The 24,128-nt window shown below is 40.1% G+C and overlaps 1 protein-coding gene across 1 annotated transcript in view; it reads right to left on the reverse strand.

The window, feature by feature from the left end:
- Positions 1 to 24,128, reverse strand: part of TTLL5 (tubulin tyrosine ligase like 5) — a 195,129-nt gene that overhangs the window by 76,424 nt on the left and 94,577 nt on the right. Inside the window, exons 26-29 of the mRNA XM_087818959.1 lie at positions 23,832 to 23,959; positions 21,388 to 21,471; positions 20,428 to 20,829; positions 15,614 to 15,801 (exon numbers count right to left, since the gene is read on the reverse strand). Of these exons, the coding sequence (XP_087675085.1) occupies positions 15,614 to 15,801; positions 20,428 to 20,829; positions 21,388 to 21,471; positions 23,832 to 23,959 (802 nt within the window). The remainder of the gene's footprint in view (positions 1 to 15,613; positions 15,802 to 20,427; positions 20,830 to 21,387; positions 21,472 to 23,831; positions 23,960 to 24,128) is intronic.

The raw sequence follows: 24,128 nt of genomic DNA on the forward strand, positions 1-24,128 counted from the left end.
GGGAGCTACAATTGAGAGAGTAAACAATTAGATAAAGACACATACCTACTAAGATTAGCAGAGAATGTTCTCCTCTAAGGGCACGTGGTATACTTTTTCCAAATAGTATGGTCTAGTGTTTGAGTTCATACAGCAGTAGTGTCGGCACTCATAAGTGAGGTTTATGTCTCACCCCTTACCCACTGCTCACGGAGGTAGACACTGTTATACTCCCTTTCAAAGATGGAGAAACTAAGGCTCAGAGAGGTTATGGTAAGTAATCTGCTCAAGGTCACCTAACAGTTGCAGAACTGGTACAATCCATTTTCTAGTTTTATAATAGTTACTCTTAATTATTATAGATTTTTGAAAATATCATCAGATACAGACCTCAAATTCTGAAAGCAGTGGTTATACAGAGATTGACTACACCAAATTATACCAGCTTTTCTTCCTTCCCTGTAAATTTTATTTCCCACTTGTTACCTGTCAACAGAGGATATTAAATAAGTAAAGCAAAGAAAAAACCACTATCAATCAGTTTTGTTTTTTAGCAGCTACAGTAAAGGTGGCATGAGCACGAAACTAATTTTTGTGGGTTTGTCCATGCAACAGCCATTCTTTATTTCATGGATAAATCAAGAATTGGTAGCCACTGTGATCGCCTTCTGCACAAAAGCAAAGTATCATTGTTCATTTATTTTGAGAAATAGTAAAAGTGACCACTACTGAAATGAGAGATCATATAAGGAATAAGAAAACTTTCAAAGCTTCTCATCTTTCTTTCCAAAGGATTCCTGCTAACAAAAATAACCTTCTCTATTAAGTAATAACAGCCTGCCCCTCTAAATATTCTATTCTTTCTTCTGTAGTTTTGTCTAGGAGACACTCAGCACCTATGTCATAATTAGCCAACCCCATCCAACTCTGTCTTCCTAGGATATACATTGCTAATAAATAATCAAATGATCTGGGGCTTACTTAGATATGGCCTCAGAATCTTCTTTACACAGTACAGTCCTCAGACAAGCCATCAGCAATCAGTTGGAAGTGACAAGGGAGATCAAAACCTATTTTCAACCATCCCTAGAACAGCACTACCCAACAGAATGTATTGTGATGATGGAAATGTTCTATAATCTGCATTGTCCAATACAGTAGCTACTGGCCACATGTAGCTACTATGTATTTCAAATGTGGCTGGCATGTGGCTGAAGAACTAGATTTTAAACTTTATATAACTTAATTTTTTAAAAATCCTCACCTGAGAATACGTTTTTATTGGTTTGAGATAGAGAAAAAAACATTGATGTGAGAGAGAAACACCAACTGGTTGCCTCCCATATGCGCCCTGACCAGAGATCGAACCCACAACCGAGGTATGTACCCTGACTGGGAATCAAACCTACAACCTTTTTGGTGTACAGGACAATGCTCCAACCAACAGAGCCACCTAGCCAGGGCTATAACTTAAATTTATTTTTAATTGTTTAAAATTGATTTCAGAGAGAGAGAGGAAAGGAGAGAAACACTGATTTGTTGTTCCACTTACTGATGTACTCATTGGTTGATTCATGTATGTGCTCTGACTGAGGATCGAACTGGCAACCTTGGCATACTGGGGCGATGCTCTAACCAAGTGAGCTACCCAGCAAAGGCAACTTTATATATAACTTAAAGTTAGAAAAGCTACATGCAGCTAGTGGCTACTTTACGAGACAACACAGCTCTAGAGCCTCAACTAGATCTGGCTGAATCTTATGTGTACAGATTTATGTCCTGCTGAAGTTTGGTCCAAACAAATTATCTGTTGACTGAATGAGTTAAGAAAGCCTTTGGCCCTTCCTTGCAGCTTCCCAGGATGGGCAGAATGAGTCACTGAACTAAAAGACCCAAGCATCAGTTTTGGCCCTACGGGCACCTTGTGTTGATTAGGGAAGACAAAGGGCAGGGCAAACCTCGCAGCACTGACCAGGCCTTAATGAACTGCATAAGCCAATGCGGGTCGCACCTGGAGGTTTCTCCCCGACCGAACAGAGGGAGGGTGAACACGGCTGTCGCCGGGCAGCATCTGTTTCTCTGTCCATATTTCTCGAGGTAACGTAACAAAACCAGTTTTGATCAGATGAAGAGATGCCTGATTTGCAATGATGATTAACATTTCACTACTAAAGGATATTAACAAAATCAGGCTTACAGCACGTAAAGACATGGCACCAGTCACACAAGAGGTGGCTCGGCATTTGTGTTAGGAGTATTAGTCCATTAGGGTGGAGGCTGTAGCCACTGGGCCAGTTGGCTTCTCTGGGCTAATAGCTGGAGTCTATGCTACTAAGTCTAGGCTGGCCAACTCATGAATTCATGCCTTTGGTCACAAAGGGGTCTGGAAAACAGATGAGATCATTAACTAAAACCCATTTTAATTACTGAAACTATGACTCAAAAAACATGCCTTACTGATAATGGGTATCAACAGCTTTATGTGCAAAAGACAGGACACACATATAAGAACCTTAAAGTCTGTGTTTGGATCTCTAAAATGTTCTACCATAATCAATATTTGTGCAAATATGAAACCTCTCATGTTCACCACAGTAACAGTAACAATGATAACCAAGCCATATTAGCACTAACGATGGCTAAATTAATGGATACTCTGTTTTTGCCAGGCACTGTTCTAAGCTACATATGCTCATTTAATCTTCAAGACAACCCTGCTAGATAGGTATAATTATTTCCCTCACTAATGGATGGGGAAATTGAGGTTGAGAGGTAAAATAACTTGCTTAAGAACAAAAAATTATTACATGTCAGCCCCTAGTTTTAATTCCTGCTCAGCCTGATACAAAATCTCCCAAACCTTGTAGTTGTAACCACTATGTTACTCCCACTGCCTGGAACCATGAGCCTAGAACTTGCAATTCCACCTGTTGATGGGCAGCATCTGCACTACCTGGGAGCTCGCTAAAAATGCAGACTCTCCACCCAGCCTCAGCCCCAGTGAACCAAAATCTGCATTTGACGAGACCCACGCGTAACTCACGTGCATCTTAACATTTGAGGAGCACTTGTTCTAGGAGGTGGTAGAAAAGAAAGGAGAAAACAGGAAAGAGGAACCATTCAAGGGTTCTCCTCTGTAAAGCTTAGGGGATCTTCCAAAAGCCAGCAGAAATGCCCTGGCGAGGTGAGGTATTCCTTATTAGACAGAAAACAATCAAGGGGAAGGAGTAGAGAAAATAATTCTATGAGGAATGCTACGAGTTTACTATTTCTCAATGTTGTTTATATGTTCGAACATTAATATGAGTAATTGTTTCATATGCCAAAGATGCAAAAGTGGATAAAACAGTTTAGAACAAGCTTCAAAATATTCCAAGCCTACTTGTTACGTTGACAGGAGAAACAGCAGTCATTAAAAACAAACCAAACATTTAAGCCTAAAAACAATCAGCTTGTTAAGTATTCCTCCACCCTGCCTGTTTCTAGCCGAGTGGGTGACAGGCTGCCTGTGGGAAAGCCCAGTCGTAGGATCCCAGCGCGGCCTAAGGCCCAGGCAGGTGCTTCGCCCCTGCTCTCCTCGTCATCCTGCAGCTGCCCACCCAGAGGTTCCACGCCTGCTCCTTTCTTCATGTCCATTTCCACAGTGACCTCAGTGCATTTTTTTTCTTTTAATACCAAAACACTGTTTATTTTAGAGCCAGCCTTCCGAATAAGGCAGGTGAGTAAATATCTGAATGTGTGGGCTAGGGACACATTGCACGCATTCCATCTAGACAGGTGTTTAAATTACAGCGGGAATAAATACAGGTGATGGATTGAAAAGAGGGCAGGAGAAACAGAGAGGGAGCCAATTTCCGGCACTGGCCCGCCCAAGTGTTACTGCTTGTTCCTGCCGTTTGCTAAAAGCAGTGTTGCTGCCAGTGCTATAATTAAATTATGATGGTATTGCCCCGATGGCTTCCCAGAATATACCCACCACCCACCCAGATGCATAACCTTTTGGTATCCAAAGAGAATTCGGGGTCAGGCCTAACCTGGATCACTGTTGTTCTAGTTGGCATGCTCTAGAAATTCTGCAGTCCTGAGTGATCAAAGAAGTCCAAATCTCAGATAATTCAATAAATATTTACTGTATCACCAAACACAGCCAAGGCCTTGGGTAAAGTCCTAAGGGTATATGAAGATTAAATTGTGGACCCTGCCCTTAAGCCATGAAGGAATTTGTGTTCACCCAGACAGCAATATATAAGGCCTCCAGAAGGTAAGTGCCAAAATAAAAGTGCTAAGGAAATTCAAAGAAGGCATCTGAGCTGGGCCTGAAAGGACAGATGGGGGTGGGGGTGGGGGTGGGGGACAGTAGTTCCTAGCTGGAAAGAGAAAGCATAAGTAATGCAAAGAAAGATAAGCAGGAAAGAACATCTGAGAAACAAAAAGCAGTTTAATTTGGCTAAAGCCTAGAGCAATAGAAGATAGGAAGAGACAAACAGCTTGGGGAGGTCTCTGCATACCACACAAATGTTTCTGTTCCTGATCTTTTAGACAACAGTAAGCTTGCTCAAGGGCTCTGACAGAGTAGTGCTGCATGGGAATTGTGGGGTGGGTTGAAAGGGACTAATAAGGAAAGTTCAGATCAGTTGAAAATCACAACAATCTAGCGAGAGGTAATAAGGCTGGGATGCAGGGCTTACTACTGCCTGTCTCCCCTCATTTCCCTCCTAGGCTAAGGGAGAGTGCTGGACCTTGGAGCTGGAGAACTGCATTTGTAATATGATAAATTCACTTAAGTTCAAGTGTTCATGGTTCACATTTTCTTTTTGGATCGGCCCTCTTTTGGATTACATTTTTCCATGCAGCGGGTAAGGAAAGATGGCACTGCTTGCCACTTACAAAGGGAAGGTCAAAGAGTGGGACCTTTCCTTAGATGTATCTTTCCACACTTCTCTTCAACAGTAAGATGGTTTGAGGATCAAGTATTTAGGGGCTGGGGCTGGGGGGAAGGTGCCCAGAAGGATGACTAGATGGCTTCAGTCCTTCAGCCTAGATCTTAGGCCTGGTGGGCAAGACAAGACATTGGATCGCATGTTGTCTAGCCCAGTCACCAAAGTTTGGGATTCCACTCAGGAGTTTGGAGCCAAAAATCTCACAGTAATTAAAAGAAGGTTTCCACTTGAAGGATCCCCTTCGGGCATCTTCTCCTCAACCTCAAGATAGTGACTACGGAATCCTGGATTCCAGCCACAGCTCTCTCTGAATCAGTGTTTAATGACCATGTGTGCAGTAACCTCTAGCTCCATCATGGACCACCAAAACCAAACATACTGACATTTAAAGATGGTGAGGTTTTAGAAGACATTTGACAAAACACCACAGGCTAATGAAAAAATAGGATGCTGGTACCTAATGTGAGCCCCTGAGTCCTTCACTAGGTCAATTGTTAGCCAGCACCTGCCTCTGTGTACCCATGTGCTATTAGCCCCTGAGGACAGGACACTTCACTCATAGCAGACCACAGAATCCTGCATTTCTAGAAAAGTGGTTTGCTTATAAATGCAGTGGCAAAAACCCTCCTCTGACTGGGACCTGCAGATTTTCACATGCCTTTATCCTTCTTGACACAGAACCAAGGTTTCTCACTGCAACTTAGGAAAAACATATCTACAGGTATGCCAGGAGAGGGAGGAATTACACCCAACCTGGAAACAGAAAAAATCAGAAGCTTATTTGGAGTTTTAATCACTGGCCCTAGCTGGACATGGCTCAGCGGTTGAGCATGGACCTAGGATCCAGGCGACAGGGGTTTGATTCCTGGTCAGGGCACATGCCCGGATTGTAGGCTCGATCCCCAGTCGGGGGCGTGCAGGAGGCAGCCGATCAATGACTCTCTCATCATCGATGTTTCTATCTCTCTCCCTTCCTCTCTCTGAAATCAATAAAGATATATTTTTTTTAAAAAAAAATCACTGGCCCTAGGAAAGTCCTTCCGACGACTTTAGCACAGCAGGGTCCTGAAACCTTGTTGCTACCACCTTGCACTTTACTTCCCAAATTTATTTTTCATAAAAGAGCTCCCTCAGCTGTAAAGGATCCTTGCCATTAAACTGCTTCAAGAGCACAGTGGTAGAGTAGAAAGAGCTTCATCCATATTTTGTATTGTATCATAATTGCAGGTTTCTTTGTCTGTCTCACCCCACAAATTACATGCTCCTTTAGGACAGGAATTGTACCTTATTCACGGTTGTATTCCCAGAGCTTAACCCAGTTGGTAGAGACAAAAGTATTTCTATAATAAAGGAAGTAGGTCTCATCTACTCACACACACACACACACACACACTCGCCCTGTCTCCAGCTAGCAGCTAGTTTCATCAGTGAGAAGATTAGTTTCACCAGAAGGCCTGCAAGGAAATGGAAAACTCCAAATTACCTCTTTTTGCCTAGATCACAAGGGACGGACTACTTTGGAATTAGGGGAAAATAAAATAGTCAGTAACTAGGTGTGAGAGATAAGTGTTGCTCTTGCTAGTGCCCTGTGTAATTTTAGAGATGATTTCTGCCTGGTTTGAAGCCTTGGAAAGGCTCTCAAATGGTGAAATAGCTCTGGCATACAGACTTTGCTCCTTATGTACATTGTGTATATACTATATTTGTTCTTCTTGACACTGAAACCACAAAGGACTAACACCCCATCTGAGATTAACTTTGCAAACCTCAGGTTCACTAAAGCTGTTTGGCAAAGCTCATGTACTTTGTTTATCAAATGGGGATAGAAATTCAACATTAAAATTTAATTAATAATAGCTTTAATTAATAAGAGCTTCATACAAGAGCCAATCAGTGGCATAGCATTCCCAACGCAGCTTACAACATTGGCATGGCTCCATTTCCTCATTCTAGCACGGTCCATAAAAAACTTAGATCATTCTTGTCTGATGACGTCCAGAGATGAGGTTTAAGGAATTATTTCACTAATTCAACCAATATTTATCAGGCACCTATTCTGTGCTTAGCATTCTTTTCAGCATTGAGATTAGAACAATAAAAAAATCCTCGCCTTCATAGAGAGTACAGCCTTGTGGGGAACATATCACTAAATATATACAGGGTGGGGTAAAAGTAGGTTTACAGTTGTTTGTATGGAAAATAATACAATAGTAAATAATAATACAAGAATAAACTGTTTCGCATGCTCACAAGTGTAAACCTACTTTTGCCCACCCTTGCACAATGGGTAAAGCAAGGATGACCACAAATTTGGAACAATCATTTTTGGCCAAAAATTATTAATATTAACGGCCATATGCTACCTATAAATTTTCAGAAAGTTCTTAACCTAGAGACCATGGGTCTTTTGGGCATTAACAGGGAGCCTAGTTTGGGGAGTTTCTATAAACCATCTGAAATTAATGCAAATTTCTAAGTTTGAGTGCACATTTTTTTCATAAGAAAGAATATAGCTTTCACTCAATTCTCAAAGGGATCTCTGACTCCAGAAAGGTTAAGAATCATTTGGACTGACATGAAGATGAATTTGTCTAAATCTGCATTCATACTGTCCTCAGAACTACATCAGTATCTGGTGAGCACACAATATAATATACAGATAATGTATGACAGAACTGTACACCTGAAACCTACATAATTTTATTAACAATGTCACCTGAATAAATTCAATAAAAATAAAGAACTACATCAATATCTTCTTGAGAATAATGTTCCCTGTGTCATTCATATACAAAGGCTCATCAGAATATGACTGGATCGATTGACCATTACACGGAACTGTCACTCCTCCCGACAATGGGGCTCTGATGATTTTAAATGGGGGAATGCTGTGGATAGTTCCTCCTGACTTGTTTAGTAAATGTTACTAGAATAAAGAGAAATCTTTGAATAGGAAACACCAGTAGAGAAAGATTTGTTTCACTCAGGATAAAAAAAAAGAAAACTGCATGTGCCAGATCTGCACTTACTACACAGTTTTCACCATTAGAGAAATATTAGAGGATATATTTAATCAAGAATACGAAAAGAGCCCTACCTGGTTTGGCTCAGTGGTTAGAACATCAGCCTGCAGACTGAAGGGTCCCAGGTTCGATTCCAGCCAAGGGCACATACCCCGGTTGCATGCTCGATCCCCGGTCCCAGTCAGGGCACGTGCAGGAGGCAACCAATCGATGTAGCTCTCTCACACTGAAGTTTCTCTCTCTCTCTGAAAAGCAATGGAAAAAAATATCCTCGGGTGAGGATTAAAAAATATATATGTGAAAACCAATACAATGCAGAAAAATTCTTTTCGATTTAGCAAGCATATGGTGTCTACCAAGTGCAAGGTGCTGTGCTAGGTGAGGGTTACAAAGAATTGCCATCATGTAGTTTATAACTGAACAGGAAAGAAGAGATGCTAAATAAATATAATAGATTTGTTAGAGAGAGCGACTAATAAAGGACTAAAGGGGCACAGAGAATGGACAGAAGACTTCTAACTGGGCCAGGAGGGGCTTCCTCAAGGTTCCTTTATTTATTTAAAAACATGTATCCAGCATGGAAAAATTTGGTGAAAAAATGGACATGGTCCCCCTCCTCAGTCAAATAACTTACAGTCCAGTAAAATCAACACATTCATTGAGTACTACTCTTGAGTCAGCCTCTGGGGCAGCAAAGGACACAGCCCTCAAAGAGCTCGCTGTCTATGAAGGGAGACAGCTATCTGGACATACACAGTACAGTGAGCGGAATGGCACGCATGTGAGCAAAGCGGCACCTATGTTGAGCCTGAACGGATGCCTAAGATTAGACACGGTGACTGAGGCACATTTCCCTTGAGAAGACTGCATCTAGTGAGGCACAAAGCCTAACAGAAATTCTGGTTGAACTTCACAAAAGAATGTGTGACGGGAGGGAGACAGGCTAGAGAAGCAGCCTGGAGCCAGATTCTAAATTAAGGCCTTGAATACCATTTAATAGCTTGGGCTTCACATTGTAGATAACAGGAAGCCCCCTCGAGATTCCTGGGCAGAAGAGTACTATTATCAGACTTGTGACTTAGAAAGATTCCTTTAGAGCCAAGACTAAGGTGACTAAGAGGAGACAGGCTGTGAGGCCATTTAGGAGGTAATTGCAGCTGTCCAGTTGAGAGATAATTAAGGCCTTAAGCAGGATGGTAGATATAAAAGTGAAACAGGGAAGGTATATATCAGAGACATTCTAGAGTCAGAATCAACAAGACATGGCAACTTGCCTGGATGCAGCGAGAATAGGGAAGCGAAGAGAGACGATGACGCACCAAAGGCTCCTCACCTAAATTCCTAGGAGGGCTGCAGCGTCGCCAATATACGCAGGGAAAAGGGGCAAGGACAAATAGGTGTCAGATGTGTTAAATATTTTTTAATATTTTTTAAATCTGTTGAAAATTTAGGTGCTGCTAATATGGTTAGGTGGAAAAGTGTAGCAGGCAGTTGGAAATTTGGACCTGGCACTCAGCAAAGAGGTTCAAGCTAAAAGATAGGTTATTTGAGAGAAAGCCACAGAACAGTACCAGATGAAGATATGAGAAGAGAAACTGTTGTGCCCTGGAGTTGAGAGATATGCTGGAGGATACCAGTGAAGAGCAGGGAGAAGCAGGCACCCGGGTATCACCCACCCCTTCCATCAGAGAGACTCTGCTGTTGGCACAAGTTCTCCATGCCAGTTCTTAGATTTGAGGTGTATATACCAGTGGCTTACAAAAAGTGTTGAAAATGGAATCTAGTTTTCAGGAGGAAGAAGATATAAACTCTTGGAGGAATTATTAAAGGGTTGATGGAGCTAAGGGAAGTTTTCAGGTAGGAAGTGGCTGATCGATCACAGTGCCGCACATTAAAGGAGAAAGAGGGTTAAAAATAGGTGATGGAAACTGGCAGTTTCAAGGTGACCAGTGATCTTTGAGAGTTGGACAAAATGGTAAGAGACAGAGTTAAACTGCAAAAGTAAGGGGTGGAGGAAGACTGAGGGCAGCAAGGGTGTGTTACTTCAAAAGAAATTTGGCAGTACAGGGATGACAAGAGCTTGAGGGGGTGGCTGGGCAAAAGAAAAGTTATTTTAGAACAAAAGATCATGCAGTAGGCCAAGGAACTAAGGAAAACTGGGGGCTTAAAGCCTCGAGAGACACAAAGGAGCTAGGGGCTTAGATAAGATCAATGGGAGCTAGGTCCCAGAGCAGGGAGGCACAGGGATCCAGGAGGAGAGTAGTCTTGATACTAAAATTATTCCATATTACAGACAAGGAAGTCAAGGCACAAGGAGATTAAGTAACTTGGCCAGGGTTTTCCTGACTGAAGAACAGCTGCTTTCTCCATTAACCCTTTCTGTTTCTAGGAATGAAGAACCACGTATACGATACAAAGTACCCAGGAAGAACAGAGAACCCACAGAGGTAGACTGAGAAAACAGCCACAGAATCGAAAACAGCCACAGAATCAAAGCAATGAACAGGAGGTCCAATGTGTCCAGATAAGCTAAGGAGGCAGGAAGACAGTCTCCAGGGCCACATGCCCATGCTTGTGATAAACTGAGTGCCATCTTCCTCAATCCTAAAAAACATTTGTAAATATGCCACTTTCAAATTGAAATTTTTGAAACTGAGATTCACTCAAGGTCTACTGCAGACCATGAAGAAATCAGCAAGACTACAATGGTAGCTACAGCACAAGAAATGACAAAGAATTCCTTTGGGAATTCTCTGAATTCATATGAATGAGTGAGAGTGAATGAGGAACTGGTGTAAACCACACATCGTAAACCTAAGCAGATATCCTTCTCCAGGACTAGGCAGGAAAGTATCAGGGCAAGGAGCAAAAAATGAAAGAAATCAAATGGTTTTCTTTTCTATTCTCCATCTAAATGAAAAATGTGAGAAGCAAAATGTGTCTCCTCCCTCCTATGTATCTGTCAGCACATTTCCAGGAGGCCCAGCCACATCCCGGGCACTGGCTGGCTGGGGAACAGAGACCGAAGAAGCACATTCGTTGGCGTCGGAGCCCCCGCCTGGGTGGTCTGCTGTTATCCCTTTGATTAAACTCCCAGGCTGGAAGAGCTGGAGCTGCTCCTAATGATAGCTGGGTCCTGAAGTCTCGCACACGCCATGCAGAGAAGGCCATTGCTCCCTCTGGTTCCCTGCCTCCCACTCACCGCAGAGCTGGGCGGATTCGCCACATTCTTCTGTTCACCAACAGCAAGAACCACAGAGAGCTGCGCCTGTGCAGAGCGCTGCAGCTGAACACCTCTCCCAGCACTGAGGGAGGCAGAGATAGAGACCTCACACTGACGCTCCACGCCGGCACCGTCGGCTACCATGGCGCTCCCCACCGCAGGCCAAAGATGCTCGCGGAAAACCCTGCTTTCAAGGATGTGCACATTCATTTCCAAAGGATCCTGTCCCCCAAAATAACCAGCCTCTCACATAACAAGGGAAAGACCTAAATGTTACCTGCCCTCTCCTCAGACTTGGAAGAGATTTGTTAATAATCGCATGTTAAGAACACGTATCTCTTATTTCAAGCATACTTGAGCTGGCACAAATATTCCTGAAGTGGCCACTGTGGCTACTTCTTGTGGTCGGGCAAGTTTGATATTCTTATGTGTTCCAGGCCATAAACAAAGCTCAGTCACAGCAAACATAATAAAAGTAATGACAAAGTACACAGGACTCTGTTTTCAACCATATAGATTTGTAAGAACCCAGTCTCTAACGTAAATTCTAGATACAGTGGTACCTGGGTTTTCGAACATTTCCGTTGACGAACATTTCGGTTTACGAACGCCATAAACCTGGAAGGAAATCCTTCGGTTTTCGAACACGCCTTGGAAGTCGAACATGCCACACGGCTTCCACTGAGGGCAAGATCCTGAGGCCTAGCTGTCGGATGTGGATCCCTCGATTTTCATAGGTTTCAGAACTCGGTCTTCTGGAATGAATTACATTAGAAAACCGAGGAACCACTGTAACTCGAAGTTTTATCATCAAATTTTTGGGTTGTCAGAATACTTTGCTTCTTTACTTTTGGCTAGTTTATACTGTTCCTCTGCATCTTTACCAATGAGCAGGGAGAGAAAGGGATGATACTGCCTCCCCCCCCCTCCTCCCAGCTACCTGAGTGATCCAGCTGATGGTCTCTGGGGCACCCGGTCTGCTCTGAGATGAAGAGTGAGTCCTGCAAGGGACATTCAGAGCTCTCCATGAATCAGCCCTTGTCTTCTGGTCCAGCTCCCATCCTAGCTGTTCCCTGCTGGCTCCCTGTCCTCCAACACCACTAACCATATTGTAAGTTCATGCTGAGGACTATGTCTTCTATCATTCCCATAGATTAATGCCCAAGCCTGGAACACTCTTAAGAGCTTAATGAAATATTTTTGAATGAATAAGTTTAAAAAACATATCTGAATAAGAAAGAGGAAGAGAGAGAAAAAGAGGGAGAAACATTGGCCAGGCTGGCGTGGGTCAGGGGTTGAGCGTCAACCTATGATCCAGGAGATCAAGGTTTGATTCTCGGTCAGGGCACATACCCAGGTTATGGGCTCAGTCCCCAGTAGGGGGCGTGCAGGAGGTAGCCGATTAATAACTCTCTCATCGTTGATATTTCTATCTCTCTCTCCCTCTCTCTTCCTCTCTCTGAAGTCAATAAAGATATATTTTTTAAAAAAAGAAACACAGATCAGTTGCCTCCTGCCCCGACCGGGGATGGAACCTATAACCCAAGTATGTGCCCTGACCGGAAACTGAACCTGCAACCTTCTGGTGTACAGGACAACGCTCCAACCAAATGAGCCACCCCACCAGGGCTGCCACTAAAAACTTTAATGGGCTAAGTAGTTGAAATCATGGACAAAGTAAAATGATTTTCAAAAAATACCATTTCTATTTTTTGAATACTTATCTTCCAAAATAGCAGAATTTAAAATCAGCTTTCCTTATTTAGTAGAAGATTCCTTAACACACTGAACAAAACAGCAATGTAAAGATATATCAGTTTTTGTGATATAATTAAAGCAATGTTCAGTGGAAAATTCATAGCTTTAAATATAATAACATTAATAAAAATAAATTAATTAAATACCCAACTCAAGAAACTGGGAGGAAATAACAAAATAAAGCTAAGAAAAGCAGAGAAAGAAATTAAAGGTGAAACAAGTAAAAACCAGCTAGAAAACAACAGAATAGGATGACTACAGACGGAAAATTAGCTTATCAAAAAAGGGAGGGGAAGAAAATATTCACTGAAGCGATTATATATATATATAAAAGAACATAAAATAGGAACCGAAAATAAGGAGATAATCTCAGATAAGAGGAAATCAAAAGCATCTGGGGCGATTACACAACACAAAGTTGTTTCTGATGAAGCTAAAGCTAAGCTTTCGTGCCCCAAGTCCAGAGAGAAAAGCAGTGCTCGCATCATTTTCTGCTGGGATGCCTGCCTCACTAGGAAGCCACAGACACTATGTCACTCGCCTCAGTGTGTAAGAAACTAACTCAGTAAGTAAGAAACTTTCCTCCAAACGTAGCTAGGAAAAAAGGAAACAGCTATTAAACAAATGTACCAAAGCCTATTTAAGCCATTATAACCTGCCATTAGTTATCAGAGAAACAACAGTAAAAGGCCAAATTTTCCAAACTCCAAATTAAGGAATTACTTGCTCTCAGGGAAGGGACTGAATAACATATAATTGAGCTTTTCAATAACAAAGTTAATTTAGGTAACATTACATTTTATCCCATAACTTAACTTTTTCAAATCAAATTAGAAATCGTTTATTACTGAAAACCTTTTGTGGCCAAAATAACAATATTTCCAAGTATATGGCATTTAGACTTTACAAAGAGGCTTTTGCATAGTATTGTCATGGTGCTATTGCATTTTCCCCCCGACAACAAATAAAGACTCTGAGATTGAGAGAAGTTGAGCGAATTTTCCAAAAATCACACAGGCAGGTCTTTAGATGGCTAATCCTGCTCTCTCCCCACCACCCTGCCCTGCTTATTATACACTATGGCACCCCCTCAGCACTGTTCCAAGCGCTAACCAGCCTATTATCAGGACTCTATAAGTTAAGACTGACATCTAATGGCAAGTTCAGATCCCTACGAAGAGGAGTCTGATGGACTTCTAGCTCACGCCTTAGATGAGAAAGACAGACTGATGAGAGACGACTTTCCAATTAGGATACACTCACCTAAGATTCCCACAAGATCAGGATCTTGTCATTTTGCAAGGTTTGCAATCCACCAAGTGACAGGAATTGAAAATATGTAAATACCAATACTGGCTATGTTTTTTACTACAGTTATAAAGAAAAAATTTTAGTGCCTTGGTGCTTCTAGTTGCTCATTTATAAAATGGAAACATACTCTAGTCAATGGCTCGATGAAAAAATGTGCAGCATATCGCCAGCCCCTCTCTCTCTTCCTCAGAGCCACTTCACTTTCAAAATTCCTTCCCATTCTGCTATGGTCATGATATTCTATTCCCTCCTCTCACTGTTCTATCACTAAAATCCAACTATCCAACTCCCTTCAATTCTCAACACTACCCTTATAAGATTCTTTGCTTCCTGTTTCACATGAGGCCTCCTCACCTACTTCCTTCAACCTATTAGAGATTTGAGAAAGAAAATTAATTGCATCCTCCCATAGTGGGGTGACGCTGAAGTAAAGCTAAGGCTCACCTTTCATTCTGGTCCTAAATTTTATCCAGAGAAGTAAGGGCACCACCAGGGAGCAGTGTGTTGCCTACGTGGAGTACGTGCTTCAAGTAATGTTCAGCTTCACTTTTTTCTAGACTTGATATCATTACAGAGTTGCCACCATTTAAGGTATTTTACACTACAGAGATACAGGAAAACATAACTGGAGTTAAGTTATGATCATGTCTTTGGAGGACTTTGATGCCATTTTGCTTTAAGGAAAAGGAGAGGATATAGCTTTGACTTCCAGTTGAATACCACGCCTGGGATTAATCAGCAAGGAGGGCAAAAAGAATCCCAGACTTCCTGGAAGTTTCATCTAACCTCACTGTGTTGTACGTTTGTTATTATCTATCTCACTTAAAGCCAAAATCCTGGTATCTATTTCCATCCAGCCAGCTTGCCAGATGACCTAGACTATATGATTTCTTTCGGCATCAGTCTTTTCCATCTGTGAAATGGAGAGAATGACACATGTTGGAAAAGGGTGTGCTGAAATACTTCATCAATCGGTATCCATAAAACATCCAGAGATCATGAGATAAAAGACGGTACAGTAAAAAAAAAAAAAGAGTAAAAGGTAATGTTATGGCATTCTGGTAAAAAGATTCACTGGAACATTTTACCAAAGAAATAAGTTATTTTTAAAGGTCCTTTAAAAGTACACTTACAGCTGAACATTCAAGGCTGTTTATCCATGAAATAAGTACATCAGAGTCAGTAGCAAACTTAACTTTGCAATACCTGTAACAGAAACTCATTTTCTTTAAAGTTGAAGAACACTCATTCTTTAGCTCGAAACCAGCTAATAATCATCCAACAGACATCAGTATATGAAGATTAGTGAAGACAGGGAAGGAAGGACAGAGTCCTGTCTCGGCTGCAAAGAGCCCTCTGGCATCCCAGGCTGTCCATACCTGCTGGGTGAGGAGACTGATGTGTGTGGAGGGAGAGTACTGCCTTGCTGCCTGCTTCTCAGCGAGCCGCTGAAGTTCAGCTGAAACCATATTTTGGTTGTACCGTCTGCTGTACGAAGAGACATCTTCTCCCTCCCTTTGCATTTTGGCTGCTCCTGAATGCTGCTTGTTTGGATGGCCTGAACCTGCTAAAAAAAAAAAAGAGAGAGAGAGAACAGTTTTTTCTTGCGTAGAAAAAAAAAAAGTACTTAGGATGATGACAGAAACCTCAGCGAGATTACTTGACTGAATCCTAAGGATCTCTGAAAACATAAGGAGCAATAAACTATCTTCCAATGCTCACAAAAATGAAAGGAAACCCTTACTGTACCCTAAAAATTCTTCCTACTACCAAATTGTTACATGCATTAATGTGTTTTTGCTTACTATGATAGCTTCACAAAAAAGAATTTCATCCTGTGTAGTAGAAAATAACCAATCCTAGAATTTCCTAATCTTTAACAAAAATGTAGCCTTGAAACTCATGATTATAATTCTTGTTTTTCCTGTTGTGTGACTGTACTTGCCAGCAGTCTATGGCATCCACTGTCAAATAATCCACAATCCTTCTAACAAAGCTCTGAGATCAGAGTTCTATTATTTTTGAGCACTGAAATTCTGGCAAGAAAGAAGTTATTATTATTATTTTAAAATATATTTTTTTGATTTCAGAGAGAGGAAAGGAGAGGGAGAGAGAGATAGAAACATCAATGATGAGAGAGTCATTGATTGAGCCCACAACCCGGGCATGTGCCCTGACCGGGAATCGAACCCTGATCTCCTGGATCCTAGGTCGATGCTCAACCGCTGAGCCACGCCTGGCCGGGCAAGAAATTATGTAATATAAAATCAAGGTTCATATTTTTTCTATGCTAAAAATCACACATCTTATTTTTAAAAATTTAAAAATCCAAGAAAGTAGAAACACCTTAATGTGTTTTCTTTCTGATAAATGCCTCTATAACTGTGATCATTCAGTATATACAATTTGGTGACACTGCTTTAAAAAAATCTAAATCTTTTCATGTTTATTATGTGATACATACAAAATATTACTTATAACAGATGTCTAACTTATAAAGCATATTACAGTGAACACCTGTGAACTTATTCCCCAACTAAAAACCACATCACCAATTAATGTGCATCCACCCATATGCTCCTCCTGATCCTTTACCTCCCTTTATCACCATTCCCTTCCTTTTTAAAAATATCACTTTATACTATGTATTTATATATGCATGTGTGTACATACTTAACACTAGTTAATTTTGTTTGTTTCTGAGTCCTGCAAAAATGGTACCTTACTGTAGACGTTCCCTGGGGCTTGCTTTTGTTATTACCCTACGCCCAAGATTCACACTTCCTAAATACACATTAAACTTATTTATCTGCTGCTTGGTATTCCATTTTGCAAGTACACTACAACTTATTTTCCTATTCCCCACCAATAGGTATTTTGGTTATTGTGAGCTCATTGCTGTTATGGAAGATGCGGCCATGAGCACTCTTGCACATGTCTCCGGGTGCACATATGGAAGAGCTTCTCCTGTGTGTTTACCTAGAAGCAGGATTGTAATCACTTTGTAAGGCACATAAATGGTTGAATCACTATGTTGTACACCTGAAACTAATATAATATTATAAGTCAACTATAATTAAAACAAATTTTAAAAAACAAAAAGTCTAAAGTTAAGTAATATCTTAACCTCATTCCCAAACTATTCAATCACCACTGAAATATTTGACTCGTATCACGTGACTACAGGCTATTTTTAACTACAGGCTATTTTTGTTGTCTGCTACATTGTTGCTGACTATATACTGTTGTTTACTACTATTTAAGCCATCCAGAATTTGACCACAGTGGAAATGAGCTAAAAGCCAATCAGGAAAAGTAGAGAATGCCAACTATGTGAAAACTACACAATAAATATACTTATAATCAAACCATGGATAAAAGAAGAAATCACAATAGAAATTAGAAAATATTATTGAACTGACTAGAGCTTCTTCTGTTCCCTATCCCTCCTTGAGAAAAGTATGAAAAAGAAAGTGTTAAAAAAATGCTGATGATAACGCAGGGTATTGGAAACACTAACATCACTGAATTCCTCACATGAGAGAAAAAAGTTCAAATCAGAACACTATTATTATTACTGATTTTAGAAGATTAAATCATAAGAATAATCATTCAGAATTAGCACAGACACAAATATACACACATATTCATATTTATGACTTTTTAAAGCAAACTGTTTAATACCTCTGATTCAAGCTGCATATTATAATATCCATTTCATTTGAAATCAGATATTGATTAAGACAGAAACTGACATCCCTGGACGGTTTGGCTCTGTGGTTAGAGAGTCAGCCCAAGCACCAAAGGGTTGTGGATTTGATTCCCGGTCAAGGGCACATACCTGGGTGGCAGGTTCGATCCCCGGCCCTGGTTGAGGTGCATGCAGGAGGCAACCAACCAATGTATCTCTCTCACATCGATGTTTCGCTCTCTCTCTCTATCCCTCCCTTCTACTCTGTCTTAAAAAAAAAAAAAAAAAAAAAAAAATCAATGGAAAAAATATCCTTGGGTGAGTATTAACAAACAAACAAACAAACAAACAAACTGGCTATTTACAAAACAGAGCTTAGCTGTAACTCAGCTTAATATGGATAAAACTAAAGTATTTAAAAATTCGACTGATGTTAAGATTTTCCCCAAACTAATCTACAGATTAAATGCAATACCTATCAAAATCCCATCTGCATGTTTTTGCAAAAATTGACAAGCTGATCCTAAAGTTTATATGAAAATGCAAGGGATCCAAAAATAGCCTAAGCAATATAAAAAAGAACAAAATTGGAAGAATCACCTTTGGTGATTTCCAAACTTACTTTACTACAGACAATGCGGTACTGACATAAAGACAGAGGTATATATCAGCGGAATAAAACAGAATCCAGAAATAAACCCTTACATTTTTGATTAAAGGATTTTTGATAGGAATGCCAAAACAATTCAACAGGGAAATAATACTCTTTCAACAAATGGTACTGGGACAACTGAATGTCCACATGTAAAAGAAATGAAGGTAGACTCTTATACCACATCATGTATAAAAATTAACTCAAAGTGGATTAAAGACCTACATGTAACCGCCTATACTATAAAACTCTTAGAGAAACATATATACTGGGTGGGGCAAAAGTAGGTTTACAGTTGTTTGTATGGAAAATAATAAAATAATTAATAAGTAATAGCACAAGAATAAACTGTATTTCACATGCTCACAACTGTAAACCTACTTTTGCCATACCCTGTATAAATCTCTGTGGCCTTGGGTTAGGCAATACTTTTTTAGATATGATACCAAAAACACAAGCAAGAAAAGGAAAAAAGATAAATTAGAGTTCATTAAAATTTAAAACTTTTGTGCTTCAAGAAAATGAAAAGAAAACCAACAGAATAGGAGAAATCTCTCTAAGTAAAGTACCTGACAAGGAACTTGTATCTAGAATACATAAAGAACACTTATAACTCAACAATAAAAAGACAAATATCCCAATTTAAAAATGGGCAAAGGATTTGAATAAATATTTACCAAAGAAGATATATGTATGAACAATACGCACATGCAAAGATGCTCAACATCATTAGTCATTGGGGAAATGCAAATAAAGACCACAAAAATGAGACACTACTTCAAGCCTACCAAGATGTGTAAATTTATAAAATTTATAGATGTATAATAAATGTAAATATAATATAATAAATGTAATAAATATAATAAATGTAAATGTATAAAAAATACAGAACATAAGAAGTGTTGGCAAGGATGTGGAGAAATGAGAACCTTCATACACTGCTAGTGGCAAAATGATATAGTCCCTTTGGAAAACAGTTTGAAAGTTCCTCAAAAAGAGGAACTATAAAGTTATCATATGACCCAGCAATTCTACTGCTAGGTTTACATAAAACAGAATGAAAACACAGGCCCACACAAAAAGTTGTACACGAATGTTCATAGAAGCATTATTAGTAACAGCCAAAGTGAAAACAACTGATAAATGGATAAACAAAATGTGGTACATCTATCCAATGGGATATTATTCAACCATAAAAAGAAATGAAGAACCAATACATGCTACAACATGGATGAACCATGAAAACATTATGGTAAGTGAAAGAAGTCATTCACAAAAGACCACCAATTGTATGATTCTACTTATATGAAATGTCCAGAATAGGCAAATCTATATAGAGACAGAAAGTAGACTAGTGGTTGCAAAGGGCTGGTGGAAGGAGGACATGGATAGTAACTGCTAATGGGTATGGGATTTCTTTTGGGACAATGAAAATGTCCTAAAATAAGATAGTGGTGTTGCAAAAATCTGTGAATATACTAAAATACACTGAATTGTACACCTTAAATGGGTGGATTTTATGGTATGTGAATCAGAAAGAATGCATGTAGCACATTCAAAGGTCTATGATTATCTATGATGGGAAATCTCTTAATTAGACTGTAAGCTCCTATTAAATAGAGGGCCTGTTTTATTCATTTCTTTATGTCCAGCACCGAAAAGAAATCCTGTTTAATTTTGTATCAATGAATGAATGCTACTGGACCAAATGCAAGACTCTTCCTTAGTCATATCAGAACAATGCACATGTCCCTTTACCTTTCAAAAAAAAGGCAAAGGGAAAAGATGACATTTTTTACTGGGGCTGGGAGGAGCTGACACTGCAAGCTGCCTTTCATTTTCTCACTCACCTGCCTTTGCTGAAGAGGGACGAGACAGTTTCTGGCTATAGATGTGTGCAGCACTCTGGAAAGAGGAAAAGGGGCCAATGGTGTAACTGCCTGATCGACAGCGTGGCAGGCCAGCGGGGCTTGGTACGTTCTGTGTCCCAGGATGCATGGAGGGAGAAGCACTGTCAGGGACTGTGCTCAGTAAAACTGTTGGCTGGTGAGGCATGCTGGGGATGGCTGGAGGAATCTGAGATAAAGAAGAATGGTGGCCAGGCCCTGGTGAGAGGTCAGAGGTTGTAATAATAGATGACAAATGGGTGTTGGGAATTTTCTGCAGAAGAGTAGCAGCAGGACCAGAAAAAGAAGCAGAGGAAGGATTGGTATAGACTAATTTAGCCTCTTTTTCTGCTGAAGTGGTAAGTCCTATTAAAACAAAAACAAACAAAAGAACAGATCATTTTAAGAAAAACTGACATATCACAATAAAGCATGAAGTAAACATTTTTAAACATCAGAATAATTTTATCATGAAACAGAAATCATGAAAAATACAGATTTTAATGAGTATTCATCATGAATCTAATGAATTTTGCCTACAGAGATAACCTGGCAACAGAAATAGCTTATTTTCAGTCTTCTCAAAGCTGGAGTTGGGACTAGCTCCATTAACCAGAGCAGGAGGAGTTTTACAAATGTTAGGGCATCAGACAAAGTTCTGGTAGTGACAGCTACCACCTTTCCTTTGCTTTTCAACCTTCTAGAAAAGTGCTCAGAATTTCTAAACATTAAAGTGAGAAATTCCTTGGAAGGAAAACAGGTTCTCAGTAGAGTAGAGGAAATTCTAAGGGAAAAGGAAGAACAAAGAAGAAACGTCTTTGGAGTAATGTCTCATGCTCTACAATCACTTAGTATCTGAGGACTTTTTGTCCTTTTAGAGATTTATCAGTGAGCAGCAAGTCTAAGTAGTCTGAAGTCACTCACGAGATAATTTATCAGAATGAATTTCTGTTGCCTGTTGCTGTTTGGGCTGCTTTATTTTCACTTCTTCCATTGTCTCAGGGTGATCTGAAATAAAAGATAAATACCGACCTTGGGCTCTCCTACTAATCAAATGCTAGTAATCGCTACTTATAATTTTGTTTACAAAATATAACACAACTAGTAATCAATCCTAGGAATCACTGCATATTTCACCACACTTCTCCAAGGATGGCCAGGCCCACTGTCCTGAAGAATGGGCAACCAACCAAATGATTCCTAACTACCCCCAGCCCCAGCTCCTGCTAACTGAACCAGGGAAAGACATTTAAACCCAGGGAAGCCACCCATGGACTGCCAACAAGCTGGGAAATGCCTGGAAAAGAAAATAAGTAAGGGCAGTCAGAGACCTCTGCCAAGGATTCAGACTATGGGAACAAGAGACCAAGCTGGTTGGTAGTACCCTCTGGAGCAAAAAAGTCATAAGTATGGAGCAGGGCAACTACCAAGAGATAGATAGAACAGCCCCAATATTTGTTGGCATGACACCTAGACATTACAAAAGTTCTGTATCTTCAATTCCTTGGTTTAACTTCAGAAAGCTGAGTGAGTTTACTTGAGATAGGTTGATCAATATTACTCAACAACAAAACCACTCTAAATTATTATTTTTTCTACCACAGAATTCTGAAAAAGGACAGCCAGAACTAATCATATACTTAGGGGAATATTCCATAATCTTTCTCAAGGGCGAGGCTCATAGAAAAACTTAAGAAAGGTCATTTTACAGGTCATATTTCATAAAGAAAGAATTCGGACATATGAACTCTCTTCTCTCTATCACCACCAGAGGTTGTCATACTGACACACATTTGTGTGCTTGCATTTGAAATGAGTGCAGAAATTATCAAACGTTTTAATGGTGCTTCCTTGGTTGGGGCCCTCCTTTTGTCCCTCTGGTTATTCTTGACAGGTATAGACAGGTACAGATCTTATGTAAAGGTAGTCCTTAACACAGGAACTCGGGAATTTCCAAGGACCCATTTATACAGACAGGTGCTGCCAGTACATTCTGTTAAGGCTTCCCCATTACTGCGAGGGGAGAAGTTATATTCTGAATTCCAATCTAGGCCCTCATCTACCTGGGTTAACACTTTTCTCTACCCAACCTCATTACAAGAACTCCTGAGCCTCCCTTCCCCAGCGCCTCCACCACCCTTCTTCCTGTATTTACTCACCCATCTTCACCCACCAGACAGTAAGTGTAACCAAGTCAAGGACTACAACAGTCCTGGTCATTGTATATCCTCAGCTATCACAATGCCTGACACATAACAGATGCTCAGTAAAAATGCTTAGGAGTGAATGAACAGACAAATAAACTAGCTTTGGGATTTAGAGAAGTTCAGAAAGTTCAGAAAAGGGGTGGACTCAGAAGGGCTTCTAGTAATAGAATAATTCGATCATACACTGAGCTAAAGAGGCTTTCGTGAACTAGCCTCTGAACCTAAATAGTTTTTAAAACACTAACACTGTTTCTTGGGGGAAAATAAACTCACATTTTAAATGGTCAATTATCCTGGCTATTTCCACATTAGACTATGGTAGCCTTAAGGGCAGGAAAAATCTCCATCTTTGAATCTGGTATTTAGCTCCTTGACAAAAATTAGTTTATTGATTACCTAAGACTTTCACTTCCAGCTAGATTTTAAATGAATCTTACATTTAAAGCACAGAGCTTTGTTTATAACAGAATATCACTGCTATTTTTTGATCATATGACATGACCTATACATTTTGGTCCACATCAGTTCCCAAATCCCCAATCACAGAGTCCCCCAGCACTAAGAGCTTTTAGAAACATGTGGAAACATCCTTGGTTACCACAATGACTGAAGGATTTAATGGGATTTGGTGAATAAGACTAAGAATAGAAACATCCCACTAGGAAGGAACAGTCCTACACAACAAAGAATTCTCCTACCCCAAATGCCAACAGTAATGAGCTAGAGGAAGAAAAAAATTAACACACGTGAGATATCATTAGGGAAGGCAGAAAAGCAGATGAAGAAGCTGGCGAAGGGTCAAGCTCCTGTCCCATAGCACAGTGAACGGCACCCTCGAACAAGTTTCTTTCAGCCTCTATTTTCTCATCTGTAAAGAAGTTTTATAACAGCATCTACTCCATATGATTTTGGGAAGTAAAAAAATACTAAATATTGGCTATTAATTTGTCTTGAAAAGCTCTCTGCTGTTATAAAAAAAAATCAGATCATGTCCCTTTAGCATGAGAACGGAATGCCTCTTATCCCCAGCCCAACACCGTAAAATCTCACCTCCCTGGAGTCTACTAGTCCTCAGGCAGCACATTATTCTCTGCTAGCCTTTGCATATCTCAGTTTTTCACTTGTTCTTTTCATTTTTCATTAATTAACCAACATACTTACCACCTTTTGCTCCGCTATCAGAATAACTATTGCTGTTTTTAGAACTCTTGGAGTGAGTCCCCAGGAAGACACTTGCAGACTTGTTTTTTTGGGTATAAAAAGTCAACACCTCCTCCAGTTCAGCCTCACTGAAATGAGGAGAGAAAGTATGGTCAGAACAGGAAGCTGCTCTGGAAAAATCTTTCTACCAGATTTTATTATGGAAATAGAGTAAGCTGGAGAATGGGAAAATGAAAAGCACAAGCTGAGGACTCCCCCTTAATAGATGGTTAAATACAATACAAATAAAGCAATCTA

Source organism: Miniopterus natalensis, chromosome 1 (assembly GCF_054644295.1).
Source record: "Miniopterus natalensis isolate mMinNat1 chromosome 1, mMinNat1.hap1, whole genome shotgun sequence".
NCBI classification, from domain to species: domain Eukaryota; kingdom Metazoa; phylum Chordata; class Mammalia; order Chiroptera; family Miniopteridae; genus Miniopterus; species Miniopterus natalensis.